Genomic DNA, 27,694 nt, shown 5'->3' with positions numbered 1-27,694 from the left:
CATTAACACTGACAGAGTAGTAAATGGTGTCTGAGCGGGTCTGGGAATGTCCGATGCAGGCGCTGTCTGCCCCGAGCCCCAGCCAGGCCCCCCGCTGTACACACATCCTCTCCACAAGGTACAAAATATATATATATTTTTAAAAATCTCCACACAACCAAGCATCCTGCGGGGGCCCCGGGGGAGCAAGAGTTTGGCCCGTGGGGGCTGAGGACGGGGCTGGGGGCTAAGGACCGCGCTGGGTCTTGCCCGCTGAGTGTGGCTCCTCCTCATCTCAGCAAGAGGTCCCTGCTCCTCCTCTGGAAGGCGGGGGTCAGCGAGGTGATGGTCAGCAAGGTGACGGTCACCGTGGAGATGGTCACCGTGGCGATGGCCCGCGTGGAGATGGTCAGTGAGGCGATGGTCACTGTGGTGATGGCCCACCTGTGGGTCCGCGGCCTTGGCGGGGATGCTGGGAACGCGACGAAGCTGCCGCCTGAGTGGAGGCCTGGTCGGTCCTCTGTCAGCGAAGAGGCGGTCCGGCCCAGGATCCCTGAGCATCTCCTCAGCTCAGGCCAAGGTATCGTCGAAGACCTCCCCGCAGCAGAGGCCTCAGGATGGTGTCAACAAAGAAAAACTGGAAATAAATACGGTCCCTGGTGGCCCAGTGCGGAAGGAAGCCAGTCCGTTTCTTCTTCAAGTATTCTCAGCAGATGGTTCTCGAGGGCGTCAGGGCTCAGATGGGGACCCCCACCATGTTCACCTGGTCCTTCAGGCCCAGCAGGCTGTAGGCAATGCGCTTCTGGTGGCCAGGCAGCCGCACCCCAATCCTCTTGATGTCGCTGTGCCGGCGAGACAGAGCGGGAGACAGTGAGGGGCTGCTCTAGGGAGGGCCGCGCGGGGGGACGGGGGACGGGGGGCGGGGGGCGGGGGGGGGAGAGTGGGGAGACGGGGCTTGTTGGGGGGGCGCGTGGGGAGGGGGTGGGGAAGGGGGGCGTGTGGGGAGGGGGGCGTGTGGGGAGGGGGGCGTGGGGAGACGGGGGCTTGTGGGGGGGCGTGTGGGGTGCGCGACACAGGGAGGGGGGCGCGTGTGAAGGGGGTGGGGAGAGGGGGGCGCGTGTGAAGGGGGTGGGGAGAGGGGGGCGCGTGGGGAGAGGGGGGAACGTGGGGAGGGGCATGGGGAGAGGAGGGCGGCACGGGGAGGGGGTCGCATGGGGAGGGGGGTGGGGGAGAGGGGTTGTGTGGGGGGTGGTGGGGAGAGGGGGGGCGGCACGGGGAGGGGGGCATGGGGAGACGGGGGCTCGTGGGGAGGGGGGTGTGTGGGGAGGGGGGTGGGGGAGAGGGGTTGTGTGGGGGGGGTGGGGAGAGGGGGGGCGGCACGGGGAGGGGGGCATGGGGAGACGGGGGCTCGTGGGGAGGGGGTCGCGTGGGGAGGGGGGTGGGGGAGAGGGGTTGTGGGAGGGGGTGGCGAGAGGGGGGCGGCGCGGGGAGAGGGGCGTGGCACCTGGGGCGGGGCTTCAGCTTCAGAAGGCGGGCCCAGGGCCAGCAAGCCCGCTGACACCAACAAGTTCAGAAAGGACAGAGCTCTGGGTGAGAGAGGCTTTTTTTTTTTTTTTTATCAAATCGTCACAAAATCTGTATAGTAGATGCTGGTTTTGACCCCATTTTGCAGATTAGAAAACTGAGGCTCAGCAAGGTGAACTGACTTGCCCAGAGGGACACAGCTGAGAGGTGGAGGAGCCGAACAAGCCAGCTGTGAAGGAAGGCCGTTCCCCCTAGCTGGCTCTGTCCTAAAGGCCCAGCTAAGGCTCCTCCCCAGGCAGCACGGATGCCATCGGCAGATGCCAGGGACCCTTGGGGGGACTCTGAAGGCTCTCTGCCCCAGGTCTCTTCACAGCCACCGCCTTGTTTCACCCCCACTCCCTCCAAATTCTCATAACGGAAGAAGGACTCAGGAAATCCTTACTGAGGGGGCGTGGGTGCTAGGTGCTAAGTCGTTTCAGTCGTGTCCGGCTCTTTGCGACCTCGTGGGCTACAGCCCTCCAGGCTCCTCTGTCCCTGGGATTCTCCAGGCAAGAATGCTGGAGGGGGCTGCCACGCCCCACTCCAGAGGCTCCTCCTGACCCAGGGGTCAAAGCTGCCTCTCTTGCAGCACCCGCATTGGCAGGCGGGTTCTTTACCACTAGCGCCACCTGGGAAGCCCCCTGAGGGGCCATCAGAGGTTAACATTCTGTGGGTCTCTAACAGGAGGGGCTTCTGGTGACCAGCTTCCCCTGAGGCAGGGGCTTTCCCTTTAGGAACCCCGATTTCCTCACCTGTAAAAGGAGGCAACTGTGCCTAACTGGAGGGTGGGAGATCCTGGAAACTGGCGGCAGAGGGGAAGGTGGCATCAGCATGGTAGAAAGACGTGCCCAGGGGCCCAGGGGCCTCCCCCGCCTCCCCCCATGACCCTCCATCCCCTCGTAAACCACTTACACTCCCAGGGACCCTGGAGCAGACCTTTACTGCTCACGCTGGGAGTTTCCCCCTTTGCCATCCTCACCCATCAGCCCCAACCCATGAAAACACCCAGGTTTTTATGGGCCCTCTCCTGGCTGTAAAGGGAGCTAATTATATGGTGCAAGCAACTCCAGAGACACGACTTTCCCACAGGCTCTGGGAGCCCCTGGAGAAGTGCTGAGCTCGGAAGGGCGGAGGTGTGAGAGGCAGCCCCAGGACTGCAGCAGGAAGGCCCGAAGTCAGACACCTGGGAGAACTCCCTCACCCACCGCAGCAGCGCCACTGCTGACCGGCACGGCAGAGGCGCTAGAAAAGCAGCACCGCTGCCCCCATGAAGCGGCCGGCGCCTGCGGCCTATGGCAGACCATCCGGCTTTGTTCCTGCCCCAGCCTCAGACGCTGCCTCAGGGGATCCTTGGGCAGGCACTCCTGGATCGACTGCCAGCACAGGCTGGGGATGCACACAACCAAGCCCACCATTTTCCTGAGCCCTGGCAATGCCAGCCCCTCCCCGCCGAGGGAGTTCAGAGGCTACAACCTCGCCAGCAAGCGCCCGCTGCGCACTGGCTACAGGAGCCAGGGGGACAGCAGGGCAGAGGGGAAGCGGCCTGGCCTTTCATCCTCCCAGCAAACGTCCCATCAGCGTCAAGCTGTGCTGAGGGCACATGGAGACCAGAGACCCGTCAGCCAGTGCCCCCCGGCCCCCAGGATGCGGTGGGCCACAGCCCCGGACACTGCAGAGGCCCTTTGTTGGACTGGGTATTTTTCTGGGGTGCAATACTTATGACTTCCATTAGCTCCTCGAAAATCATTCAGAACCACTCACTAGCCTAGCTAGAATCTCAAGTGGCTCCAAAATAACACAGTGAATGCTCAAGCTGAGAAAAGACAGCCACTGTGGGACAGCCACAGGGGCTTCCCAGGGGGCTCGGTGGTAGAGTCTGCCTGCCAAGCAGGAGGCCCGGATTCAATCCCTGGGTCGGGAAGATCCCCTGGAGAAGGAAATGACAACCGGCTCCAGTGTTCTTACCTGGAGAATCCCATGGACAGAGGAGCCTGGTGGGCTACAGTCCCTGGGGTCGTGAAGAGTTGGACACAACTGACTGTGCACGCAGTGGGACCCCAGGGGACTGAGCAGCCTGCCCCTTGGGACGGTGACGCGTGTGGACTCAGGGCAGGGGTGAGACAGTGGAGCCGAAGTCCACACGCCATCCCAGGAGGGCTGACTTCTGAGAGCAGCACAGAGCCTCCCACCGGGACCCATAGCATGTGTAGACACAGCCCCCGGGGTTAAAAAGTACTCTGAGGTCCCCCTTTCCCTCGTCTAATTGGAGATAAAGACGGAGGCAGCGGCGTGAGTCACACAGGCCCCGGGCTGGAGCACCAGTGAGGTTGCGGGGAGGCGGGGAGGCGTGCAAGGACTTCCTGCCTTTATCCAGGCCTGCTCGGATCTCAGCACACACTCACCCCCATCGGTCCAAGACAGCCCTGCTCCCGCTCATGGGAATGAACTGGCCGAGGAGCCCCTGGGGCTATTTCAGGAAGCTTCCAGGAGCTGAGTCTCCTGGAAGCATGTCTCCCTGACCTCAGCTCTGCTCACCCGGCAGAGAGGCTCTACCCTCCTCAGGGCCCCCGGGGAGGGCCAAGCAGCCGCTCCAGGCTCCCAGGTTACAGGAAGTGGCCGAGGAACCCTGGTATTTGCCCACGGGCTGGGGTGGGAAGCAACAGAATGGAGGAAAAGGGGAGCGTGACATGGATTAAGCCCCTACTGTGTACCAGGTGGGTCACATGCATCGCGCCCAAACAGGGAAATGGAAACCAAGGGTCAAAGATGGAACCTGACCTGACAAAAACCACCTGCTAGGAGGTGGCCAGTGTGGGACTCGAACCGAGGTGTGACTGCAGAGCCCACGGTCTGGACCCTGCAAGTGGCTGGCACCCTAAGATGCCCGTCTCACAAGGTCCTAACGTACAGCCCAGGGGACGCATCTAGCACCCACTGTACTCAAAGCCGCAAGGGGAAGGGCAGAGAAGAATGTGTGCACGGATACTACTGAGCCGCTGTGCTGAGCAGCACAGATGGCCCAGCACTGTGCATCAACTGAGCTTCTATGTGAAAAAAGAAAGACATCTGTCTCTTTTCTCTACTTTTCCATGCCTCCCTCCAGTCAGCTGTCTCTGCCTGACTCTCATCCGGGCTGTCCCCTGGGACAGGCCAGGGCTTGCTCTGACAGGCTTTGACCTGCAGGTCAGAAGTCCAGCTGAGCAGTTTTTAGAGGCCTTGGAGAATGTTCAGACAGAGGCCCTAGCCCCAGAACTGTGACCCAGAACTGCAGAGGGCCTGGGTCAGCCCTTCCCATGCGATTCCCAAAACCTCTCACCCCAAGGCTCGTTTCCTCCACGACCTTGGACCTGACACAGCTGGGAACCACCACTATCTTTAGAAGCACAAAAGGCCAAGAGGACAGTGTCCTCTCCCTCCCGGGATGGGAAGAGGTGTCTGTGCCAAAGCCATGTCGGGAAGGGTCCCTGATGCTGCAGCTGGGAGGAGACGAGAGCTCCCGCAGGGCGGAAGCCGGGGCGGGGCTGAAGGGGCTGGCACCACTTCCCACGCTGGACCGAAGGGCTGCAAGGCAACCATACGGGGGGGCGGTGCCAGGGGTGGGTGGGCAGTGCCCTCTCCTCACGTCAGCCAAGAAAGTGCAAGGTCTCTGCTCAGTCTGCTCGGCGTCCCGGAGGAGAACGGTGCGCCTCATTGGCTGTGTGACCTCGGGCCACCTGCATCACCTCTCAGCCTCAGTTTCCCTACTTGTTAAGTCGGGGAGGAGCAGTAATAATAGCCTCTATTCACGAGTCAAACAGGGAATTCAACCAGGTGATGGCTGTGAAACAAAGCCTTTCTTTTCTCAGCTACAAACTGGGTGACCTGCAGTAAGCTCTCTGAGCCTCCACTCCTCCACTAACGACCTCCACGGTTTCTGACTTCTTGAGCCTGACTGCCCCGGGCTGGTGTACCCCTAACGGCCGTGGAACCCTGGGCGGTACTGTTTCTCACCTGCCCAGTGGGGCTATTGACAGGGGCCCCCTGCCGAGTTATCAGCAAGGCTGAGTCAAAGTGCTCAAGCATGTGGGCCTCCCCTGATGGTCCAGTGGTTAAGACTTCATGCTTCCAACAGAGGGAACAGGCTCAATCCCGCGTCGGGCAACTAAGATCCCACACGGCGCAGCCAAAAAACCCAACTTTGATCTGCACAGTGAGGATATGTGCCCTCCGTAATATCTAAGTTATAGCAACAAAGCGTTTAGTAAAACCAAAACCAAGTGTGCTCAAGCGGAGCTGGCACGTGGTCAGCCTTCAACAGATGCCAGTTACGACTACAATTACTATTGTTTTCTCACCGGAGCCGCGGGTAAGTGCCCAGGACTGCTGGCTGCTGGCCTGGTTCTGCCCTTCCTGCAAAGCCACTCTCCCGGAGAGAGAAGGAGAGAGAAAGAGAGGAGGGGGCGAGCAGGGCGGGTAGAGAGACGCGTGGGGGGGTGGGAGGCCCAGAGGCAGCCGGGCTGTGGCCGGGCTGGCGGTAGAGAGACGCGTGGGCGGACGCGCACCCCGGGGGCCGGGGGCCGGGCCGGGCAGCGGCGGGGCGGCTGGGGCCGGCGCGCACTCACTCGCTGCTCAGCTGCACCACCTCCTCGATGGAGGTGTAGCCGGCCGCCAGGAAGAGCTCCGTGTACTGCTGCATTCTGAGGGACTCCAGCCACTCGGGCACCGAGCGGAACGGCGCGCCCTCGGAGCCGCTGGTGCTGGGCAGCCGGATGGACACCCTGCAACGGCAGACACCGGGCCGCGGGTGAGCCCCCCGCCGCCCCGCCGCGGCTTCCTCATCTGGGCGACGGGGACACCGGGTCAGGAAGCGCTCCAGGAGACAGCGCCCTGGCAGGTCGGGAGCACCCCGCGTCCCCGGCTCCTGCCGCCTCCTGCCTCCACTGGCAGCGGCACCAGCAGTTTCCACAGAAGAACCAAATGTAAGAGAGCCGGGTTTTCAGAGCCACGGTCCCAGCCTGACCACTTGCCAGCATGTAAGACACTTGATTGCCCGTGTCTGTTTCCTCATCTACAAAAGGGGGATAATTACAGGACCATCTCCTCAGCTGTCTAAATGAGTTAGAACATGCCAAGCGCCAGGCCGGCCCGTTTACCACACATGCTGATTGCTTCCGTTAGCATCGCCTGAGCCACCCTGGTCCGGGCTAAGTAACGCCCACGTGTCACTTCTGAGCCCTCGCCCCCCACCCTTCGCTGCCCGCCACACTGAAGCGGCTCAGGAGGACGCCTGGGGGGCCGCCCGGGACCGAAAGCACAGAACTCACCGGGGGTCAAAGTCAGCCAGGGTCTTGAGGGAGTCGGGGGCGCGGATGAGCTTGTCTAGGATGCTGACGATGTCGGCGAACTTGGGGCGGCGGGAGCGCTCCTGCTGCCAGCACTGTGCCATCAGCTGGTAGATGGCGGAGGGGCAGTCCATGGGCGCGGGCAGCCGGAAGCCGTCGCTGATGGCCTTCATCACCTGGGGGCAGGCAGGGCGGGCAGGGTGCCTTCACAACCCCCGGACTCCCACACAGTGGTTGGCAGAAGGAAGGGGAGCCCCAAACAGAGGGCATGGGCCTCCTTTCTTGAGCCCGACACACCACCTTCAGTGCTAAGAGGCTGTCTCCAGAGGAAGGGCCCCTGGCCCTGCCTCCTCGCAGGGCACCGGGCCAACAGCCATGCCGTGGGCCCTGTAGCCAGACTCTTGGCAGTTTCTGGGTGCCTACACAATGCCCCCTTTAGCCTGCACACTCTTCCCCTCTGTGTCTTCACCTGGCTGCTGCCTTACTATGCCTCAGTCTCAGCTGAGATGCCACCTCCTCTGGGAAGCCTTCCAGGCCTCCTGGTTGCATGAGGTGCCAGGTACTTGTACACACAGACACACACACATATACACACGTGCAGGCACACACGCTTTCCCCACCCCACTGCTTCTTTCTTTGGTCTTTCGGTGAGTGTCAGCAGGGACTGGGTCTGAGCCTAGCACTCAGCCTGACACACAGTAGGCCCTCAACAGACATTCACTGAACCAATGAAGGGCCCCAAACTCCTCTCTGCCCAACCCCTGGGGTTCGGGAATGAGTAAAGGGTTAAGCCCAGGTCCAGACAGGGCTGGGCAGGGCAAGGGGGCCTACCTCATGGTTGGACAGCTCCCAGTAGGGCCGCTCCCCATACGTCATCACCTCCCACATGACGATGCCGTAGCTCCACACATCGCTGGCCGAGGTGAACTTCCGGTAGGAAATGGCCTCCGGAGCCGTCCAGCGGATTGGGATCTTGCCACCCTGCAGGGACCAGGCCAGTCACGACTGTCCCCTCGGCACTCCGGGACAATCCCAGTCAGGGCCATGCTCCCCGGAGACCCAGGCCCCAGGTGTGAGAGGGAAAAGGCAGCGCCAGCCTGAGGCTCCCTGTCCCAGCGAGAGCTGCCCGGCACTCACGCTGGTGGTGTAGGTGGCCTCGGGGTCGTCCTCCAGCACGCGGGACAAGCCGAAGTCAGACACCTTGCAGACCAGGTTGCTGTTGACGAGGATGTTGCGGGCGGCCAGGTCGCGGTGGACGTAGCTCATGCTGGCCAGGTACTTCATGCCAGCCGCAACGCCTCGCAGCATGCCCACCAGCTGCAGCACGCTGAACTCGCCGTCCTTCTCCTGCGGGGGCACTGGGCCTCAGCCGCCAGCCGACCACGCCCACCGGGACGGGGGTGGGGGCAGCGAGGCCACGCCCACCGCGTACCCCAGACGGGCCACGCCCACCAGGGGCCCCCAGCCGCCAGCCAGGGTCCCAGCCCACCCGGGCCCACATCCTCACCCGCAGGAACTTGTCCAGGGCCCCGTTCTCCATGTATTCGGTGATGATCATCAGGGGTTTGTCTGCGGAGGCGCGCACAGGTGTCAGGGCAGGGGCGCAGCTCGCAGCAGAGGCCCTACCGGGGGCCCCAGCAGGCACCCCTCCCGTCCCGTACGGGGGTCCCCCACCCCCAGCCCGGAGCCGGGACTCACACTTGGAGACCACGCCCTCCAGGCGGATGATGTTGTGGTGGCTGAACTGGCCCATGATGCTGGCCTCGCTGAGGAAGTCCACTCGCTGCTTCTCCGTGTAGCCAGCTTTCAGCGTCTTGATGGCCACAGGTACCTCCTTCTTCCCCGACGCCTTCAGGGTGCCCTTGTACACCTCCCCAAACTCTCCTGCAGGCAGGTGAGGTGGGAGAAGCGCCCCGTCAGCCCGGGTATCGGGCGCTCCCAACCTACCCCAGGCCCCTCCGCGGCGCACAGCCTCACCGGCTCCGATCACCTTCTGCCGCGTGACGCAGGACGGATGGATCTCCGTGGTGAACTTGAGCACAGCCTGGTTGGGGTCCTCGTAGGTGTGGGGGTCCACATAGGTCTTCAGGGGTTTCAGTTGTTCTGGGAGGTGAAGGAGAGGCAGGGTCACAGACAGCTTAGGGAGGGGAGGGGCCCCTAGAGCAGCAGGAGGAGGAGGCGATGGGCCAGGGGCCCCTGGGGAGGCCCAGCTCCATCACAGACAGGGGGCATGAGGACGGCAGGCGGGCGGCAAGGGCCACAGCTCACCCGACTTGGAGAAGTAAACGTCCTCCGAGGACTGGCGTGTCCGCAGGCTCTTCCTCCTGTGAGGTCCCGTGGGAGACCAGACACATAGGGAGCTCAGTGACCCCTGTGTCAGAGCCTCCTGACCCTACCCTGGCCCTGAGCAGGGGCCTGGTATCCTCGGGCAGAGGAAATGAGCAAGCCGGCTCCCTCCTTGGCACCTACACCCTGTAATGGCCTTTAAGTGGCTGTAATGCAGGCTTCCTGCATTAGAGCGCCCGGAGCTTCCTGCCCTTGTGTCCCGAGGAAGTATCAACATGCCATCCTGATGACCTCTCTGCCCGGGGCCCCCGGGGCCCCCCAGCCCCTGTGCAGAGCCCTTCACAAGTCACTGCCATCTTCACACACACACCCCGGGAGACAGGGACTAGATTCCTATCAACCTCATTGTCCCTCAGGAAACCGAGGTTTGCATCCCCGTGTCCCGCCTCAGTCCTTGGGGAGCCCGGCCAGGAGTTCCCGCGCACCTGCGGTGGATGAAGAAGCCGATTCCTGCCAGCACCAGGAGCAAGGCCGCACCAGCAGCCACACCGCCAACCACTGCCGTGTTGCCAGACCCTCCCGTGGCTGTCGGGGGGAGACCAGAGCGTGACAAAGGAGCCCCACGCTCCAAACCATGGTGACCCCCTGGCACTTAGAGCCTTAGACACTTGCTGGGGGCCCCTACTCCTGAGGGTCCATGAGGATACTTATCCCCATTTCACAGACGGCAAACAAGAGGCCCTCCCCAGGGAACAGAGCAGGTGTGGGGGACTCTCTCCACACTGCAGGATCTGAACCGGGCCTGTCAAGGCCAGAGCCTACTTCCTTCTCTTCTCACAGCACAGCCCTGGTTGCCCCTGCCCTCCATCCTGCCCCCCTCCCAGGCTTGGGGCTGACCCATGCAGGGCCGTCTGAGGCCCCGGCTGACCAGGAAGGGGGCACTTCCAAGTCCTTCGATCTGCTCCCTCTGGCCAGATGTCCCGGCAGTGTCGGGCCGCTGGCCCGGCCCGCACCCCGGCCCCCACTCACGCAGCGTCTGGAACTCGTGCACCTTGCTGCCCGCACCCTGGCCCTCCTGCGTCAGCGCCTGCACCTGCACCAGGTAGGCAGTGTCTGGGGCCAGGCCGTCCAGCGTCACCGAGAAGCCTTCCGTGCGCCGCACGTTGTAGCTGTTGGAGTCGCCCTGCGGGTGTTCAGCGGGTGGAGGGACAGACTGTGAGGACGGGGGAGGGCTGTCAGCTCAGCCTGCCGGAAAGCTACTCCAGCTTAGCAGGGTTAGTTAGCGGGGTCGGTGCCCTTCTTACAGAGGATGCAGCTGAGGCTCAGTGAAGCCAAGTGACTCGCTGCAGGTTACAGCCAGCAAGTGCAGGACCCAGGACTCAAACCCAGGTCTGCCTGATCTCCAGGACTGGGCTCTCCCGCACTCCCACCTCTTCCAGGGGTTCCAGAACACTGCATCTTCTCTCCCACAAACCCCTGCTGGCTGGCCTCGGAGACGCGACTCCCAGGTAGACCCCAGACCCCCATTTCCGCATCTGCAGAGCAGAGCTTCTCCAGACGGCTGCGTTGGGCAGGGAGCATCCCTGCGCCCAGCCTCGGCCCTGTGCGCGTTACCTTCTTGCGGTAGGTGACCTCATACTTCCACACGCGGCTCTGCTGCAGCGGAGGGATAATCCAGGAGACGCTCAGCGAGGTGGTGCTGCGGCTCTCCAGCTTCACCTTGGGGGGCTCTGGGCAGGACAGTGGCGGCGGGAAGGGGTGTGAGAAGCCACCCAGGGGCAGGGGGGTCCTGAGGGAGCACCCAGACACAGTCCCATCCACAGCCTGACCTGGGGTTCTCAACTTCCAGCCCAGAACACAAAGCCCCAGGCTGGGGCCCCAACACAGGCTGGCACATGAGGGGCCCCATGAGTGTCTGTGAGTGCTGAATGCTAAGAGGGAAGTGATAACCTCTCCACGGACCAGGCTACGTATGAGTGCTAAATACTAAGAGGGAAGCAGTGACCTCTCCACGGACCAGGCTACATATAAGTGTTTCTTAAATTCTCTCAACAGCCCTTAAATAACCCCCATTTTACAGGTGCTTCCCCGGTGGCTCAGAGGGTAAAGCATCTGCCTGCAGTGCAGGAGACAGGGGTTTGATCCCTGGGCTGGGACGGTCCCCTGGAGAAGGGAATGGCAACCCGCTCCAGTATTCCTGCCTGGAGAATCCCATGGACAGAGGAGCCTGGCAGGTGACAGTCCTTGGGGTCACAGAGTTAGACACGACTCAGCGACTGACACTTGACAAGTGAGGAAACTGAGGCTCAGAGAGATTAAGTAATTTGCCCACAGTCACAGAGCTCAGAAGAGGTTCCAGGGACCGTGCCTTTGACCCCTCTGTGCTGCCTCCCTCCGAGCCTGGTGGAGTTCCGGGTGACCCTCCTAGGGAAGTGCCCCCACCTGGGCGGGTCACACAGGCACGGCCCCACCCCAGGGCCCTCACCGGTCTGGTTGATGCTGACGCTGGCGGTGCGGAAGCTGCGGGTGCTCACCAGGCCCGAGACGCCGTTGCGGGCCTCCACGGTGAAGGTGTAGTTCATGTGGGGCTCCAGGTCGCTGATGGTCACACTGGTGCGGGTCAGCCCCAGCGGCGGCTCCGAGTAGCGCACGCTGGCCTCGCAGGGCCCGCACTCGCCTGACTCGGGCCAGCACTGCTCACAGGAGACGCTGTAGGTGAGGTCCTCGCGGCCCCCGCTGTCCTGGGGGGGCGTCCAGCGCAGCTCCACCTTGGCACCCATGCCCACAGCCGTGAGGTAGTGCGGGGCGGACGGGGGTCCTGCACGGGGCGGGGTGGGGCATGGACAGGTCAGCATCAGCCACCCCCCTGAGCCAGCCCGCCCCGGCCCCCGGGAGACTCACGCGTGCAGGGCAGGGACAGCGGGTCCTGCGGGGCCCGGAAGTAGCCGTCCTCACACTCGCAGGTGGTGGCACCCTCGGAGGATGGCAGGGTGTGTGCGGGGCACTCCAGACACGGGCTCTCGGATGCCTCGGGCTTGAAGAACCCCGGCGAGCAGGCTGGGGGCACGGGGACAGAGTCAGCTCAGCCTGCTCCCAGCCCCAGCGACTCTTCCTCTCCCTGGGTCCCCAGGCAAGCCACTGAGCCTCTGTGGGCCAGTCCGGTCACTGGCGAGAGTGATGACGAAGTGTGTGGTGAGCACCTAGCTCAGGCAGGGGGCCCAGGAAGTGCCTGGCCAGCCTGCTCGAAACCTTTGCAAACCCACCCCAACAAGCTCTTGCAAGAAACGCCCCACCCCTGTGCTGGGCGTTCAAGGCCCACATCTCAGCTTCCAGCTCCCCAGGAAGCTGCCTGTCTGCTTTGCCTTCTTGAGTCTGTGCAGCCTGGCAGGTCCCCCCTGGACTGCGAGCTGCCTGGGCAGTGACTGCCTTCTTCCCCATGGGGGTTTGTTGACTGACCAACACCCCCAGCCTGGCCTCCCAGCAGGTCAGCCAGGAGCATCGGGGTGCCAGCTCTGGGGGGGTTCCCGCCACCCCGAGGCTGGACGCCTTCCTGTCCTGGGGCTGGCCCCAAGAGGCAGGAAAGGCCAGACCCCCAGCATTCTCTCTGGATCTGCTTTCAGGGACCGAGTCACTGCCTCTGCTCACAAGGGCCGCCAGGAAGCAGCTCTTCCTTCCCTGGTGGCAGGTACGGTCCCGGCCAGGCCAGGGAGGGCCTCAGAAACCTCATTCCAGAGGCTTCTTCCTCCCGTCACCCTGTCCTGCCCCGGCCCCAGGCCCCTTCCTGGCCCCACAGGCCGGAAACTACGCAGACCCTGAGCAGGGCTCTCCCGGGGCTGGGCAGCTGCTGGAGCAGCCAGAATGCGGTGGGGGCCCCCAGGGTCCTCTTCCCCAAGCCTGCGATTACTGTCCCCCACCCTCAGCTTGTTCGGTGGGAAGACACGGAGTGAGACGCCTCTAGCTCCAGTGTCATGTCCATCAAACGCTATGTCCAGCCCTGTGCACGCGAAAGTATGGAAGTGATAGTCGCTCAGTCATGTCCGACTCTCTGCGACCCCATGGACTGTGGCCCACCAGTCTCCTCTGTCCATGGGATTCTCCAGGTACGAATACTGCAGTGGGTAGCCATTCCCTTCCCCAGGGGACCTTCCAGACCCAGGGATTACCCAGGATAACGCAGGCTTCCTGTATCACAGGCATATTCTTTACCATCTGAACCAGCAGGGGAGCCCTGAGACAAAGCCCCTGACCTCAGGGAAGAGACGCACAGGACGATGTCCACTAGAAAGGGGTGGGCAAAGGCCTACGGGGTAGAAACGACCTTGGCCAGAGGCTTGTGGAGTCAAATATGGGATATTTCAGCCGGGGCTTAGGAGCTGAGTAGGAGTTCAGCAGGGCAGAAACAGTGGGAGGTGGAGTTAGCGGTGAGAAAGAGCAGGACTGACGGGAAGTATGCGTGGCTTTGTGGGCACAATCCTGGAGAGCAGCAGGGAGCGCGTCTGGGCCGCCTCAAGGGACAAGCTGAGAAAGGCCCTTAACGTCACACCAAGGAACTGGGACTTTATCCTAGGGGCAGTGAGAGCCACTGAAGGTTTGCTGTCGAGAAGAATGGTACGGTCAGGTCTATGCTGCTGAAAGAAGCTGGGGACAGCCTCCCTGCTTGCCTAGCTCCCTATGCGAGCAGAGTGGAGAGTCAGGGGACAGCCTCCCTGCTTGCCTAGCTCCCTATGCGAGCAGAGTGGAGAGTCAGGGGACAGCCTCCCTGCTTGCCTAGCTCCCTATGCGAGCAGAGTGGAGAGTCAGAAGCTGGGGACAGCCTCCCTGCTTGCCTAGCTCCCTATGCGAGCAGAGTGGAGAGTCAGAAGCTGGGGACAGCCTCCCTGCTTGCCTAGCTCCCTGTGTGAGCAGAGTGGAGAGTCAGGGGAAAGGAATTAAAGGACACCCAGTTTCTACAGTCTTCAGTGGTGACTCCCGTTAATGACTTTGCTTGCCGAGGCCCGAGGGGACTATCCTGGAAGCTTCTCCCCCATCTCCTGCCCGTCCTGCCATGGCAGAATGTCAACACAGGCCCTGAGAGACCTCAGGCACACACCACAGGGGCGGGGGCTTGTCCAGGACAGTGTAGCCTGGAGCCCGTCACACACAGCGACCACTGATTAGGCAGCTGCTCTGTGCAGTTTCTGGAGCAAGCACTTGACATTCATTTAGTCGTCACAATAAGTCTGTTATCATACTCGGCGCTGTTATGATGCTTTCCACTTTGGAGGTGAGGAAACTGCTGCTCAGAGAGGTAAAACACCTTGGTCAAGGTCAACAAGCTCCTAAGTCATGAAACCAAAACCAAAACCCCGGATGCCAGACCTCAAAGCCCCCTCCTTTCCCCACAAACATGTCAGTTTGGAGCAAAGAGAAATCAAAGTTCTTAACCCCAAAGAGAGAAGAGAGGAGGCCCGACTGCTTCAACAGCCAGAAAATCCCAAGACTGATTTCAGAGCAGCTGGGGGAGGGGAGTTGGTGACGCCTCCTAACACGGGGCACTTTTGTGTCCTTGGGGAGAAAACAGCGGCATCACCCAGGCCACTCAGGAGGGGCTGGTAGGGCCCACCAGCATGACCTCCTAAGTTAAGGCCCAAAGGCCTTTAAAGCCTCCAGTTGCGTCTAAGGAACCCCTGTATATCTTGCATTCTTTCTCATTACTTATCTGTTACAAAAATAGCTCTCTCCTCCCCCAAACCTACAAGTTAAACTGAGACTTCAGAAAGCTGGGCCCTGTTTATCCTGGGATCTCAATTCCCCCGAATGCCCTGACTTGTCTGCCAGAGGGGCTTACACCCTGGGTAAGTACTGGCTGCAGGTGGTCCAGGCCCCGCAGAGGCGGGGTGCTCAGGGGCCCCCAAGAACATAATCACACCCCCCAGCTCAAGCGCACAGGCTGGGGAGGGACCCAACCCCCACAAGGCTTTCGGCACCTGTAAACCCCACAGGGCCCCTCGCCCCCAGTGGCTGCTCCCCAGCCCCCCAGCCCCGGGCCAGAGGAGGAAGCGGGAGCAGAGAGAGGCGGGCTCCGTTCTTTGGTGTCTGAGCCGGGGGTGGCCCGCCTGCTGCCGGCAGGAAAGAGGGAATTTGGAGAGATTTCCGCTGGGCATGTGCCAGAGAATAGCGGAGAGGCAGCCCCGCAGGGCATGTGCTGGCCTGACGGGAATGTGCTGCCCCCTCCTCCAGCTGCAGAGCTCCCCGGGGCCCTCCCCGGGCCCCGGCAGAGTGTGCCCAAGCTCAGGGGCCCCGGAGCCCACGCGTCTGCCACTGGCAGGCCCCCGCATCTTCCTGACCTTGCGGGGTTGCATTTCCTGACATTCTGGGCAGACGATGGGGACGGGGCCACACACTGGGTGGCCACACACTCCGAACCATGACTCACTCACAGAATACCCACTGTCCCTCACCCATCAGCAAACTCCTATGCATCCTTCAATACCCAGCTTGAGCTCTTCTACACAGCCCTCTAGACTCTCCAGTCTCTGGCCCCTTCTGACCATCAGGGCATCTCTTACTCAATCTTGTGTTTACCAAACAGAAACGGAGCACTTCCTACGTGTCTGACATAATGCTAGCTGCCCGTGGCAAGAAAAGCCAACACTGCTTCTGTTCCAGGGGAATTCACAGCCCTGGCTTTCGGACTCCTTCTGAAACGATTTTGGGTCTTCTGTGAGACAGGCAGCTGGTGGGGCGCAGGAGTGGAATCCGCTTTCTCTGTGTCCCCTGGCCCAACAGAGGGCCTGGCACACAGCAGACGCTCAGCTAACATCTGCCAGCTGGATGGGTGAATGAATGTGAGTAAAGACAGAGCCTGCGTGCCCATCACAAACAGGCTCCAGGGCCACAGAAACGAATGTCTCAGTGCCCAGGAGACCTGGGGGATGGTGCCCGAGATGTTACCTGCCCAGCTCCAGATCCCGGCTCTGGCACACCCGTGGAGAACTTCCCCGGCCCTGTCGCCTGGCAGGCCCAGGCCTCTCTGAGCAGGGGAACGGGGGCAGGGTGGCTGCACCCAGGGGTGTACCCTGGTTTTTCCAGTTCCCGATGCCCGCCCCTCAGGTGGCAGCGTGGGATGACTCAGGGACATACGCCCTCTGGCATGACGCAGATCCAGCGGCAGAGCCCCTCCTCCAGGCCCAGCCCCCCCCCCCCCCCCCCGGCCAGCGGTGGCAAGGCCACAGGGTCAAGAGGTGGCGGTGGCGATCCACCTGTGGTCAGTCACCTGCCCCAGCCCGGGCCAGCTGGCCACTCCAGCCCAAAGGCACAAAGCCTGGACTTTGCCCGCACCTGACGGGCAGCAGTCAGCAACCCTGCAAACGCGGGGCACTGATAGCCCCAGCCCCAGCGCCCGGCTCCCACACACCCTGGCCGTTCCCACACACCCCGGGGGACATTCTGTGGGCACATTCCTCCACCAGGCTGCGATAAGCCAGACTCCGCCTCCCCGGCACCAGCCTTTCATCTGCTGTTTGCTTTCCCTGCTTCCTTCCTTCCGTTCTGGGGACCCGCTCACCTCAGTGCGGGAGGAAGGGAGGGCCCCCCACGGAGGTTTTGCGCTCGCTCGCTGCTCGCTCGGTGTGAGCTGAGGGCTGGGCGGGGGCGGGGGGGGGGGGCTGCCACAGCTCCAACTCCCATTCAGGCCAGAAGAAACCATGGAAGTGATGCCAGGGGTGCTCCCCAGAGATCACAGACCACCGCCCGCTCGGCCTGGGCATCAGCCCCTGCTGTGCTTAGGGACACCCTGCCCCTCACCCAGAGCCACCGCCTCCCTATGGGGTGCCTCCTCTTCAGCTCTGGACCCTGGGCCAGGTCTGGGCCACTCAGGTGCCAGCCATGCAGAGGTCACCCCGTCTGCAGATTGCCAGAGCAAGCCAGGTTCTCAGGAGGAACCACAGCAGAAAGTCACAGGAGGTAGCTCTGGGTGCTAAGGCTCCAGCCCATCCATTTGATAGGTGGGGAGAATGAAGCCCCGAAGGGATTCACCAAGGTCACACAGCTTGCGGGTAGAAAGCTACATGCCAGGGGCATTTGAAGACAGTTCACTGCCCTCCCCGTGCCAGGCCCCAGCTCCCTCCCTCACTTCCTCTCCCAGGGCCTCAGTCTCCTCATCTGTAAAATGGGAGTAAACTGCTCGGGCTCTCTGGGTTGTTTGTGAAGATGGAGGAAACTTTGCTTGGGAAATGCTCGGCATGGGATGAGGTGTCCATGCACTGGGAGACAGAGACCGAAGCGGGGAGGGGCTGGGCCCCTCGAGGAGCAGAAGCCCCCAGGGAGGGACCTCCTGACCCCCAAGCCCCCGCCCCAGCTGCTGGACCAAGCCTCTGGACCAAGCTGCTGGCCACCTGCTCACCTGGCCCGCAGTCCCCGGGCCAAGCTGCCAGCTGCTGTGCCAGGACAGGAAGCCGAGACAAACAGGGAGACAGAGCCGCCCCGAGGGACATGGCGGTCAGCTCCAGCGTCCCAGAGGCAGGGCTGGGGGCAGGGGCGCCGGAGGGGAGCGGGCTCATTCCTGACATAGCTTGGCAGAGTGGGCCGTGTGCCCACCTGTCCGCACAGCACCTGGGCGGCAGCTCCCTTCCACTGCCCATGTAACTCTCTCCTGAGCTTCCTGGGGAGGGGACCCTAGGGAGGAGCTGGCGATCACCTGGGCGGGATGCTGGTAACCTGGGGCTGCCCAGCCCCACTCCGGGCCTGGCTTGTCACCAGTCAAGCCCCAGCGGGGCCCTCTCGGCACAGGGCTCTGCAGAGGGCAGGCAGGGGACAGGCCTGACAGCTCCCTGTTTCCTCCATAACGTGCTCAGGAAGAGCCCCCGCCCCCAGGCCCCTCACCGCCTGTGCCAGGACCTGCCACCCTGCTGCCCTGAGCGTCCATCCGGGCCGGGCGCTGACTCAGGGATTCCAGAGGAACCGGTCACTTCCCGCCCCGCCTCCTGAGCCATCCTCTGGCCTGGATGCCGCTGCCTCGGCTAGATCCAGTCCTGGGGCGACTAGTCTCAGCCGTGTGATGCCAGGCAGGTTTCTTCACCTTTCTGAGCCTCAGTTCCCTGTCTGTGAGATGGGACGGGCAGCAGTCCCTGCCTCTCAGAGCGGCAGAACAGACCTGCAGGAGCAGATAGATGGAGCACCTGCCTGGGGCAGCACCGAGCTCTGTAACTGGGTCTCCCCCGCCATCAGGGTCCTGGGGGACTGGGGAAGGTCTGCAGGCTCAGAGTCGCCAGGCTGGGAGTTCCCAACCACACAGAGGGCCCCCAAGCCACACGGAAGGGAATTTAGGGAGAGGGACTCCAAGGGGGAAAAACCAGGGCAACAGGTGGCTGGTGGGGCAGAGGGTCCCTGGAGCAAAGTCAAAGATTCCGGTCCTGGAAACCAGGCCTCCCTCCTAGGGCAGCTCAACTCTTCACAAACAAAGCCTGAGAGGCCGGATCCCCCGCTCCCAGGGAGGGAAGCCCGACCCCCCTTCATGCAGAGACACCCCCCACTTCAACTGTCCACTTATCGCAGCCCGGCCTGAATCACCAGCCTGTGGAAAGTTTTCAGCTGCCCCCCACCCCCCGCCTGCATTCCTGTGTGAGGATGTCATGGGGAGGAGTCTGCTTACCCAGGGCGGCCTCCCCCCCAACCCCCGGCGGTCACTGTCTGAAACCCGGGGGCGTGCACCTGAGGTCACCACAGGCAGGGCCCGCTGAGGAGCAGAGGGCAGCTGGGAGGCCAGAGGGCGGTGGGAGGGCCAGGGCAGAGACTGCGCCACAGGCAGAGAGGCGCTCAGCAGACTTCTCATTCGGGGCTGCAGACCGTGTTAAGCAAGGTTCTGAGGACTGGCTCTAAGAGGCAAGTGCAGCCCATGAGAAAGGGCTTCAGAGTCCTCCAGTACCTGAAACCTCGCAGGATACATGGTTGCTAGGTAACAATACAATGTGCTAGAACAGTTGAACTTCTCATCTTTCAATCAGGAAGCCTGAGGCCAGAGGTGAAGAGACACTCACCAAAGGTTACCGGTTGGTGTGTGTAGTGCAGGCCCCGAACCCCCAATTTCTCAACACCCCGCTTATCTCAGCAAAGAAGCTCCCAGAGCCTGCTAAAGGTCGGCCCACATTCCACAAAGGCCCTGCCCCACAGCCATTTCCAGAAAAAGTCACCACTGAAAGAATCCACATCACTTCAGCACGCTCCGCTATCACAGGCCTGGCTGTGCCAAGCCATGGCCTCTTGATGAGAGCTCGGGCCCTGTCCCCAGAGAGTCTGATGATGCCGGCCCCCTCGTCATCAGCAGAAGCCCCGGTGGGCAGATCTGGGCCCATGGCCCGGGGTGGGGGAGGCAGCAGAGGCAGTCCTGAGCACCCCTCCCAAGCAGGCCTTTTTCAAACAGCTTCTCAGGGGACTGTCTCGTGCGGCCAGGGGATGCAAATCCTGGGTCCACTTCACTCACCTCCAAGAACCAAAGAGGGGCCTGAGCCCCAGAGACATTCAGTGACTTGCCCAGGGTCACACAGTGAGTCAACAGAGAAGGAACCGGCTCCTGGGACTGAAGGCACTGTGCCCACCGCACTATTTCACAACAGATACTCAAGGTAAACTTCTGGGATGAACCAAAAACAACAATCACACTTAAAAACACTTCTGTGTCAGACACTGACCTCAGCATTTCACGAGTATTAAGTCACCTGACTGTCATAACAACCCTAAGAGATGGGCACTGTGTTCCCGTCCATCGTACAGATGAGGAAACCCAGATGCACAGAGGGTGAAGAGCTGGCTGAAAGCCACACCGCTAGACGTGAACGCCAGGATTCCTGTCTGGGGGCTTCCCCAGTGGCGCAAACAGTGAAGAGTCCGCCTGCGATGCGAGAGACCTGGGTTCGATCCCTGGGCTGGGAAGATCCCTGGAGGAGGAAAGGGCAGCCCACTCCAGCATCCTCGCCTGGAGAATCCCATGGACCCAGGAGCCTGGTGGGCTACAGTCCACGGGGCTGCAAAGAGTCAGACACGACTGAGCGACTAACACTCACTTCCATTCCTGTCTGAGAGTCTTCACTCACATTCTCCACCCTGTCCTTTCCTCAGTGGATCCGTTCTCATGAACTAGGAAGCCTCTGAGATCTCCACTAACAGAACCACCGCGTGTCAGAGCAAGGACAGCCTCACCAAGGTCCCCGCCCGCAAGGGCGGAGACCAGAGCCCAGGAGCACGGCCTCCGCCGCAGCGCCCTCACTCACCCTGGCAGGCGTCCTCCACCTTCTCGTAGCCCGCCTGGCACAGGCACTGGCCAATGGGCACCAGCCACTCGCCATCCATGGCGCAGTGCATGCGCGGCTCCTCGCCCCCGGGGGGCACCACGGCGTGCTCCACGCAGGTGCCCGCGACCGTGGCCAGGGCGGGCGCGTCGGAGCCGGCGATGGTCTCGGGGAAGCGGGCCAGGCCCTTGAGCAGCTCGGGGCACTGCTTGTAGTAGACGCGCACAGAGAGCAGCGCCACGCAGGCGCCCACGTCCTGGAAGGCCAGGTAGAAACCCTTGTGTGTCAGCGGCCCCACGGACCGCTCCTCCACGTTCAGCTTCACGTTGCGCGCCTCGAAGTCGCTGCTGCCCGTGATCTCGTCGGGCGCGATGGTGTCGATCTTGGTGAACTGGCGCTTCTGGAAGTTGGTGCCGTAGTCCACGTCCGACTCGGCGTAATAGAGGTTGAAGGTCTCCTTGCAGGAGCTGGCACCCCCGGGGAAGCTGTTGCAGTCCCGCACGGTGAACTTGAGCTCGATGAAGATGCGCTCGGCCTCCCCGCGGTAGACCCAGTTGGTGCGGAGCCAGTTGTCCTGGTCGCCGGCCACCACGTTGCACACGGAGTACATGTAGATGGGCGCGTCGTTCATGATGTTCTGCAGGAGGTCCCACTGCGCAGGGCCGAAAGGGAGTGTGGGCAGGGAGGCGGGGGCCCAGGCACCAGCCAGGAGGCGGGCCGGGCGCTAGGCTCTCCGGTTCCTGCCAGCCTCACTCTCGGGTCCAGGAAGGGGCTCCAAGTCTCCCTCACGCGTTACCAGTGGCTGAACTGGATCTGACCCCTTGGTGTCACCCCTGACGCCAGTGCCGGGGTGCTAAACCCCTGTATTAGACAGTGAGCAGAGGGCGGAGGCTGGGATTCCATGTGACCTCAGGCAGGTGGCTTTAGCTCTCTGAGCCTCAAAGTCGCCATCCTGCCATGGGGGCCAGAGCCACTCCACAAACTCGCTGCAAAGATGAACGCAGAACAGCTACCGAATGCTGAGCGCACGGCCTGGCGTGGGCAGCACACAAGGCACCTGGCACCATCGCCATCACCATCACGCCCTGTGCAGACACACGCAAGTGGCAGGGGAGGGGGCGGGTCAGCAACAGCAGCTGATTCCGCATCACTGCTCAGATGACTGCTCAGCCTCCTCCGGGAAGGCTCCCCAGCTTGGGCCACGGCTGGGGCGAGTGCTTCCTTCAGACTCCCGTGGCCTCCGCCGTCTTAGCACCCACGTGGTGACAACTACATCTTGCTGCCACAGCAGAGTCTGAGCTCCTTAGGGCATTTCTGCATCCCCAGGGCCTACCTCAAATGCAGTAGGTATTCAGGGAAGCATTTGTTGAATGAATGAACATAGGTGTGAAAAAAGCGGAAGGGGCCAAGGAGAAAGGCTTGGGCTGCACTGTGCGACCTTGGCCTCAGATGCCCTTGGGCCTCAGTTTCCTACTCTGTGTCATGACTTGGCTGGGTGACATTCCAGGATCCTGGAACCTGCTGACATTCAACTCCAGGCCTACGGAGCTAGGGTGACCAGGGGCCGGTGCCCAGCTCACTCACAGATCTGGCCAGCAACAGAAACGGTCTTGAGTGCCCCCCAGAGACAGCTCAGGCTCCGGGACAAATCCAACACGGGGGAAACCAAGGCCCAGAGCTTCAGTGCCCCCCCCCAAGGCCACGCAGCGGCACACGCAAAGCTGGGGAGAGGGCCCTGGGGTCTTGCCACCCGTCCAGGACACAGCAAGGCAGGGTGAAGGGAGGGGAGGGGGAGGGCAGGGGGAGGGGAGGGCAGGGGGAGGGGAGGGCAGGAGAGGGGGAGGGGGAGGGCAGGGGGAGGGGAGGGCAGGAGAGGGGGAGGGGGAGGGGAGGGCAGGAGAGGGGGAGGGGGAGGGGAGGGCAGGGGGAGGGGAGGGCAGGGGACCGGTGGGCAGGGGAGGGGTGAACTTGGTGGGAAAGAGACAAAGCAAACTCAGCCTCAAGCAGGAAAGGGAAGCAACAGCTGGAGAAGCACGGAGAGGGGCCTGGCCGGAAGGAACCCGACCCGGCTTCCGGGGCTGCGGGGACCTGGGAACACCGTTCTGTGTCTCTAGCTCATCCCTCGTCTCCTGAGCCAGGACCTCAGAGACAGGGGGAGCCTCGAACTCTTTCCCTCCAAGAGGGGAATGGTGGGAGCCAGAGGGGGTTCCTCTGGGCGTCAGCCTTCTGGGGCATCTTGGGGTCCTGCTCTGCTAGGCCTCCGGCTGTCTCCCAGCTCTCCCTACCTCTCGGGGCCCTTCCCTGCCCTCTCACCCCAGCCTGCCTAATTGGTGAGAAACCTGGATTTAAACCCTGGCTGAGCCATCAGCTCTGGGCCAGGCTCCATCCTCCCCAGGTCTCAGCTTCCCCGTCCCCAGGCCCCCACCCACCGCAGACAGCTTACCCCTTTGCCATAGGGGTGTGTGAGCCAGCCGAGCTCCCCTTTAGCCGCAGCGAAATCCAACAGGACAACTGCAAGAGATCAGAGAGGGGAAACTGGGTGAGCTTGGAGGTCTTCAGGGGGCAGGCCATGTGGAAAAGGCAGGAGCCCCTCAGGAATCCCCACTGGCCTTACAGGCTTCCCAGCCCCCAGAGAGGCCCCACCGCTCAGGTCAGCACGGCCAAGAAGACCCATCTCTCCAGAAACAGGGACGCAGGGCCCATAGGGAGGGAGGGGACCTCGTCACAGTCACAGCGCAGGACGGGTGAGGACTAGGCCTCTCCCTCCAGCCACGCCGCCCGCTCGCAGCCCCAGCTGGGCAAAGAGGGCAGAGCTCAGCCCAGCAGGGGACAGCGGCCAGCCCTGAGTGACACCACGCCTCTCTGCCTGCTTCCTGAAGAGGCCCTTCTGCAGCAATTCACACGCACGCAGGTCTTGGGGGCACCCTTATCTGCTCCAGCCACATCCCCCACCCCACACACATAGCACAAAATACCTTCAGCCCCACAAAGGCCATCCAGATGCAGCACACGCGTGCACATACGTATCTCCTGGCCCTCCAAGAGGACAGAGCTGTTAACAGGTGGCAACGACTCCAGGAAGGGGAGTGGGATTGCTGGGGGGTGTCTGGAAACGGATCTTCCCCCCACAAAAGCCACAGAGCAGGCAGGACAAAGCCCTGAACCCACGGGGCCTCCAGGAGGGACCCACAGACACACATAGCCGGCGAGGCCTGGCCCTGGAGAGCCATTCCCGCTGCCTCCAGTCCCTGACAGCCTGGCCACTGACCTGCCAGAGGTGTCCAGGGACTGAGATGGAAACCCTTAAAGGGAGCGTCCAGGCCCAGAGCAAACAGCTGCCAGGACCTCACTGTCCCCAGAGAGGCATCGGCATTCGCGGGAAGGACACGTTGCCAGGGGCTTCCCCAGATCCAGCCGTGCCCTCAGGCACCTCCCACTGCCCACCCCTAGCTTTGCCAGCCTCATCAACTGCAGTCAAGACCCCTGGTGCAGCCTCCTGCCCCATTTCCAAGTAACGTCCAGGCAGCTACCAATAAAAGCGACCCTCCCCAGAGGATCCAGGGCCTGGAGAACAAGCAGGGACCCTCTGTAAGGTCCCCAGATTCAGGAAAAGCCCTGAGGTGAGGGGGCGGGGAGGGGCCTAGTGCTGACTTCTGGACTCTGACACCTGAGGAGCATGGCCCCAAGAAGCAGCATTCTTCAAGGCCTGGACCTGAATGCCTCTCAGGGTGGAATCCCAGGCAGGTGGAGATGGAGCTGATTCAGACAGATGCAGAGGATGGGGAGGGGAGCCTGGCAGACTCTGAGAAACCCTTTGCTGAGGGCAGACCACCCCACTCCCCCGGGACTGGGAGCGGAGCGCTGCCAGCTGACCGCTGCTGACCCGGCCAGGCCCTCCAGGAAAGGCCCACAGCCCGGCTGGGGATGGCACGGCCCGAGGCTGAGGGGACAGGGGAGGGCGGCTGGGGGGTGGGCAGGGGCAGGGATCTGCTCGGACATGCCCGAGGCACAGGCTTGGGAAATTCACTAGGCCCACTGGCAAATGGAATGTTCTGGCTGCACAGGAAGGAATCTGGGGGTTCCTGGCTCCAGCCCGGGGAAGTAGGAGGACAAAGGTGAGAGGACGCCCCCCTTCCCTAGACGGGGCGGGCCGGGCGGGGGGGTTGCAGTCTACACTCCTGAGGGAGGGGCTCATGGCTCCCAGGTGCTGAAGGGTTAACCTGGCACGGAGGGACCCCCACGACCCCTGCCAGAGCTTGCTCCCCTTTCAGCCCAAGACCTACTTTTAGAAATTTAGGGCTCATTGGAGAAGAAAAGAAGCCTTCACACAGGAAGGAGCCCCCTCCCTCCTGGGGGAAATTCCCTAGAGCCGATCACCAGGAACAGGCACCCGGCCCCGTCGGCCCCACCCTGACGGGTGGCTTCTCCCTGAGCCGCTTCCAGGGGCCCAGCTGGTATGGGGCAGGGGTGGGGCAGGGCCCGGGAGCCCCTCCTCGGGCCCTGAAGGCTTCACCAAGGCCTGGGCTAAGCTGGGCTCATCCAGGGGCCCCGGCCCTCACCCCACCCACAGGAAAACCTTCTTCTCAGTCTGAAATTCCATCGCAAATATCAACGCTGTGGGTCCACAACGCTTGAGAGCTCTTTACTCAAAGGCATCACCTCCCTGGTCTCCCCATCCCTCCGAAGGAGACAGGCTGGTTCCTAACGAAGCGGGGAGGCAGGGGACTGGGGCTGGGGGACAGGACGGGGAGAGGAACGAAGAGAAAAGGGGACAGGGGACAGAGGGCACACTGGGCTCTGAGAGAACCAAGACGCCAAGGGCTCCCAGGCCTCGGGAGCCCTCTCCAGCCCACCTCCCAGTTCAGGCCAGCAAGCCCTGCAGGCATTCTCACGTCTCAGGAAAACCCAGCCCAGGACCTGGGTGCGGGGGCCCTGGGCTCTGGAGCCCAAGAAGCCAGATGTTCAGAGCTAACCCTCTGGAGACAAAGGGCTCAGGGCGCCCTCAGGTTCCCCATTTGTAAAAGGACGGATTCAGGGGCTGCTAAGAGTTTAGCAGGCTCCATGGGGCCTAAGGCTCCTAAGGCAGCCGGGTCCTGCACTTACGGAAAGGAGGAGGGACAGGGCAGCAGCTGGGCGAAGGTGGAAGGGGCTTATGTCTGCACCCCCAGCCCATCTCCAGGCAGAGGCTCCACATCCGTGGAGCCCCAGCTGGGACATCCCACACGTCCCCCCACCCCCCTCCCTCAGGCACAGCTCCCTGGGGAGGCCCTCACAGGGACTCTGGGAGCCTGAGCAAAAACCTTCCCTGGTCCTTTTCCTCCCCCATGCCACGCACGTCCGGGTGTGGTGGGCACTAGTCATCTAGGCTAGCGGGGGCTCGACAGCGGCCCCCGGGCAAGGTTACAGCACAGCCATCACCCAGGGCACCAGTCCTGCCTGATGCCCCTACCCCACCTCCCGGGCCTTCAGGAAAGGCCTGCAGCGAATGCGGCTGTCTCCCTCCTTCCCTCCAACCACAATCCCCCAGAAGGAGGAGGACAAAAAGGTGGGGTGGGGGGATACTGAGGGTCACAGAAGAGCCCACCCACTCAGCCTGCAAGTTGGGACCGGGAACCCCGACTGATCAGGGGCGCGGGCAAGATGCCGCCCCCACCCCCACCCCCAAAGAGTTCCGACTCGGGCCTCTTTTACTCCCAACTTGGAACAGCAAAACTTCCAACCCCAGGTCGGGAGGCGGAAAAGGAAGGCAAGGCTGAAGGAAACTTCTCACGGGGCCCGGGTTTCCTCCGCACTTCCCTCTGGTGGAGCCTGCGGAAACCTCCTCTGCCCCCGCGGGCGGGCAGCCCTTCTCAGTCGGAAACTGAAGCCGGCCTCGGCTGGGTGGACGGGTGGACAGGAAGCGCCTCGGCCAAGGGCAAGAGCCCCCGTCCGCTCCGCGACCCCAGCCAAGGCGGCAACGCCCCCACCCACCCGCGGCCCCGCCCTGGGCGAAGTCCTCGCCGCCCCTCACCCAGCGCGGCGGCGGGGGCGGGTGAGTCAGGCCCCCACCCCCGGGTGCCCGGACTCCGCGGTGGCCCTGGGGTGCCGGCTCCACACCTTGGCAGGCCGCGCCCCCACCTGCTGCATTTCCTGGCTCTGAGTCACGCGTCGCTCAGAACGCTTGACTTTGGGACTTCCTGTCCGCACTCGCGGCCCGGGGACCGGCCCCCCGAGTCCCGGAGTGCGGGGCGGAAAGGAGGGCTGTGCGTGGGCAAACTGGCCCGAAACTCTCCGCGAGCTCTCCTCCCCGACTGGAGGCATCACGGGGTGTAGAGAAAACTTCAGGGAGCTGGGGCTTCTGCAAGGGTGTCCCTGCCGGCCATAGAGGCCCTCCCCAAAGTGAGTGGCCTCCACAGAAACGCTTTCTCCGCAAAATCGGGGCAAGAAGGTTAGCGAATTCAGGTCACCACGAAGTTGAGCCCCGGGAAAGACCCCCGGACACTCCTGATCCAAGAGACCCCCCCCGCGACCCCGCCGGGACGCGTTCCTGAAGCCTCGTGGCCGGCGCCGAGTCCGCTTCTCTGCGGCCTCTGAGCCCCGTGCGCCCGGGCCCCAGCCTCTTAGTCCTAGGAGCACCTACAGCCCCGCGTGGGCTGGGGCGGGGGTCCCAGACTCGCCCGGCTCGCAGCCCGCGAGCCCTCCGGACCTCAGCACGCTAGGACTGGAGTTTCCGAAGTGGCGCGGGTCCCGGCGCGCCGGGCTCGGGGCAGAGCATGGGCCGGGGTCCGGCCGCGAGCACTTACCTTCCTTGCCCTGCGCCGCGAAGGCCGCGGCCAGCGCGCAGCCCCACAGCAGCGCGAGGCAGGCGGGCGGCGCCCGACGCCCCATGCCGCGCTCCTCGCTCTCCGCCCGGCTCCGCGCCCCGCTCCGCACGCACGCCCGCCGGCCGGCCCCGGTCCGCCTCCTGCCCGCAGCTTCCTCCCGCCCGCCCGAGAGCTTAATGCGGGCGGAGAGCGGACCGGCCCCTGTCCATTCATGCCCGGGTGACGTCACGGGCCACGCCCCCGGTGTCTCCGAAGGGGCCGGACCTGCTCCCAGCGGGGGCGGGGAGGCTCTCCAGGCCCTCGGGACTCGCTGGCGCCCCCAGGTCCTCGCAGGTTTGAGCGCCTCCAAGAGCCTGTGCAACCGAGGCTAGCCTTGAGGGATCCTGCGCCGAGCCCCGCTCTTACCCTCTGCCCTCCGGGGCCGAGCTCAACACTGGCCCGAAGGCCTCAGCTGAAATGGCCTAAAGGCTCAAGAAGC

At 63.1% G+C, this 27,694-nt stretch overlaps 1 protein-coding gene across 2 annotated transcripts; it reads right to left on the bottom strand.

Annotated features, from left to right (window-relative positions):
• Positions 1-32: 32 nt before the first annotated feature.
• On the bottom strand, positions 33-27,280 carry EPHA2 (EPH receptor A2). 2 transcript variants are annotated; one of them, XM_052636261.1, is made up of 17 exons: positions 27,196-27,280; positions 22,857-22,924; positions 20,396-21,065; positions 12,051-12,206; positions 11,635-11,967; positions 10,764-10,879; positions 10,179-10,332; positions 9,635-9,734; positions 9,132-9,187; positions 8,841-8,966; positions 8,562-8,747; positions 8,371-8,432; positions 8,001-8,210; positions 7,695-7,844; positions 6,846-7,039; positions 6,144-6,299; positions 33-821 (listed from the first exon to the last, which is right to left on the bottom strand). In XM_052636261.1, exons 1-17 carry the CDS (start codon positions 27,278-27,280, stop codon positions 716-718), a joined length of 2,928 nt encoding a protein of 975 aa, XP_052492221.1. In that variant the 3' UTR covers positions 33-715. The 2 variants fall into 2 exon arrangements, with proteins under 2 accessions (XP_052492221.1, XP_052492220.1); XM_052636260.1 differs by having other exon boundaries at positions 8,371-8,747.
• Between the last annotated feature and the right edge of the window lie 414 nt (positions 27,281-27,694).

This window comes from Budorcas taxicolor, chromosome 2 (genome assembly GCF_023091745.1).
Source record: "Budorcas taxicolor isolate Tak-1 chromosome 2, Takin1.1, whole genome shotgun sequence".
NCBI lineage: Eukaryota > Metazoa > Chordata > Mammalia > Artiodactyla > Bovidae > Budorcas > Budorcas taxicolor.
The sequence above is the reverse complement of the archived record's forward strand: the minus strand, read 5'-3'. Positions and strand labels throughout refer to the sequence as shown.

Bases quoted from the DNA above. Each gene is read 5' to 3' on its own strand.
- EPHA2 (XM_052636260.1), bottom strand. From the start codon at position 27,280: ATGGGGCGTCGGGCGCCGCCCGCCTGCCTCGCGCTGCTGTGGGGCTGC. The intron at 9,735-10,178 runs GTGAGTGGGGGC...TCCCCCCGACAG, and splicing joins GCACGAGTTCCAGACGCTGC to CCACGGGAGGGTCTGGCAAC. The intron at 7,040-7,694 runs GTAGGCCCCCTT...GCCTGCCCCCAG, and splicing joins GGGAGCTGTCCAACCATGAG to GTGATGAAGGCCATCAGCGA.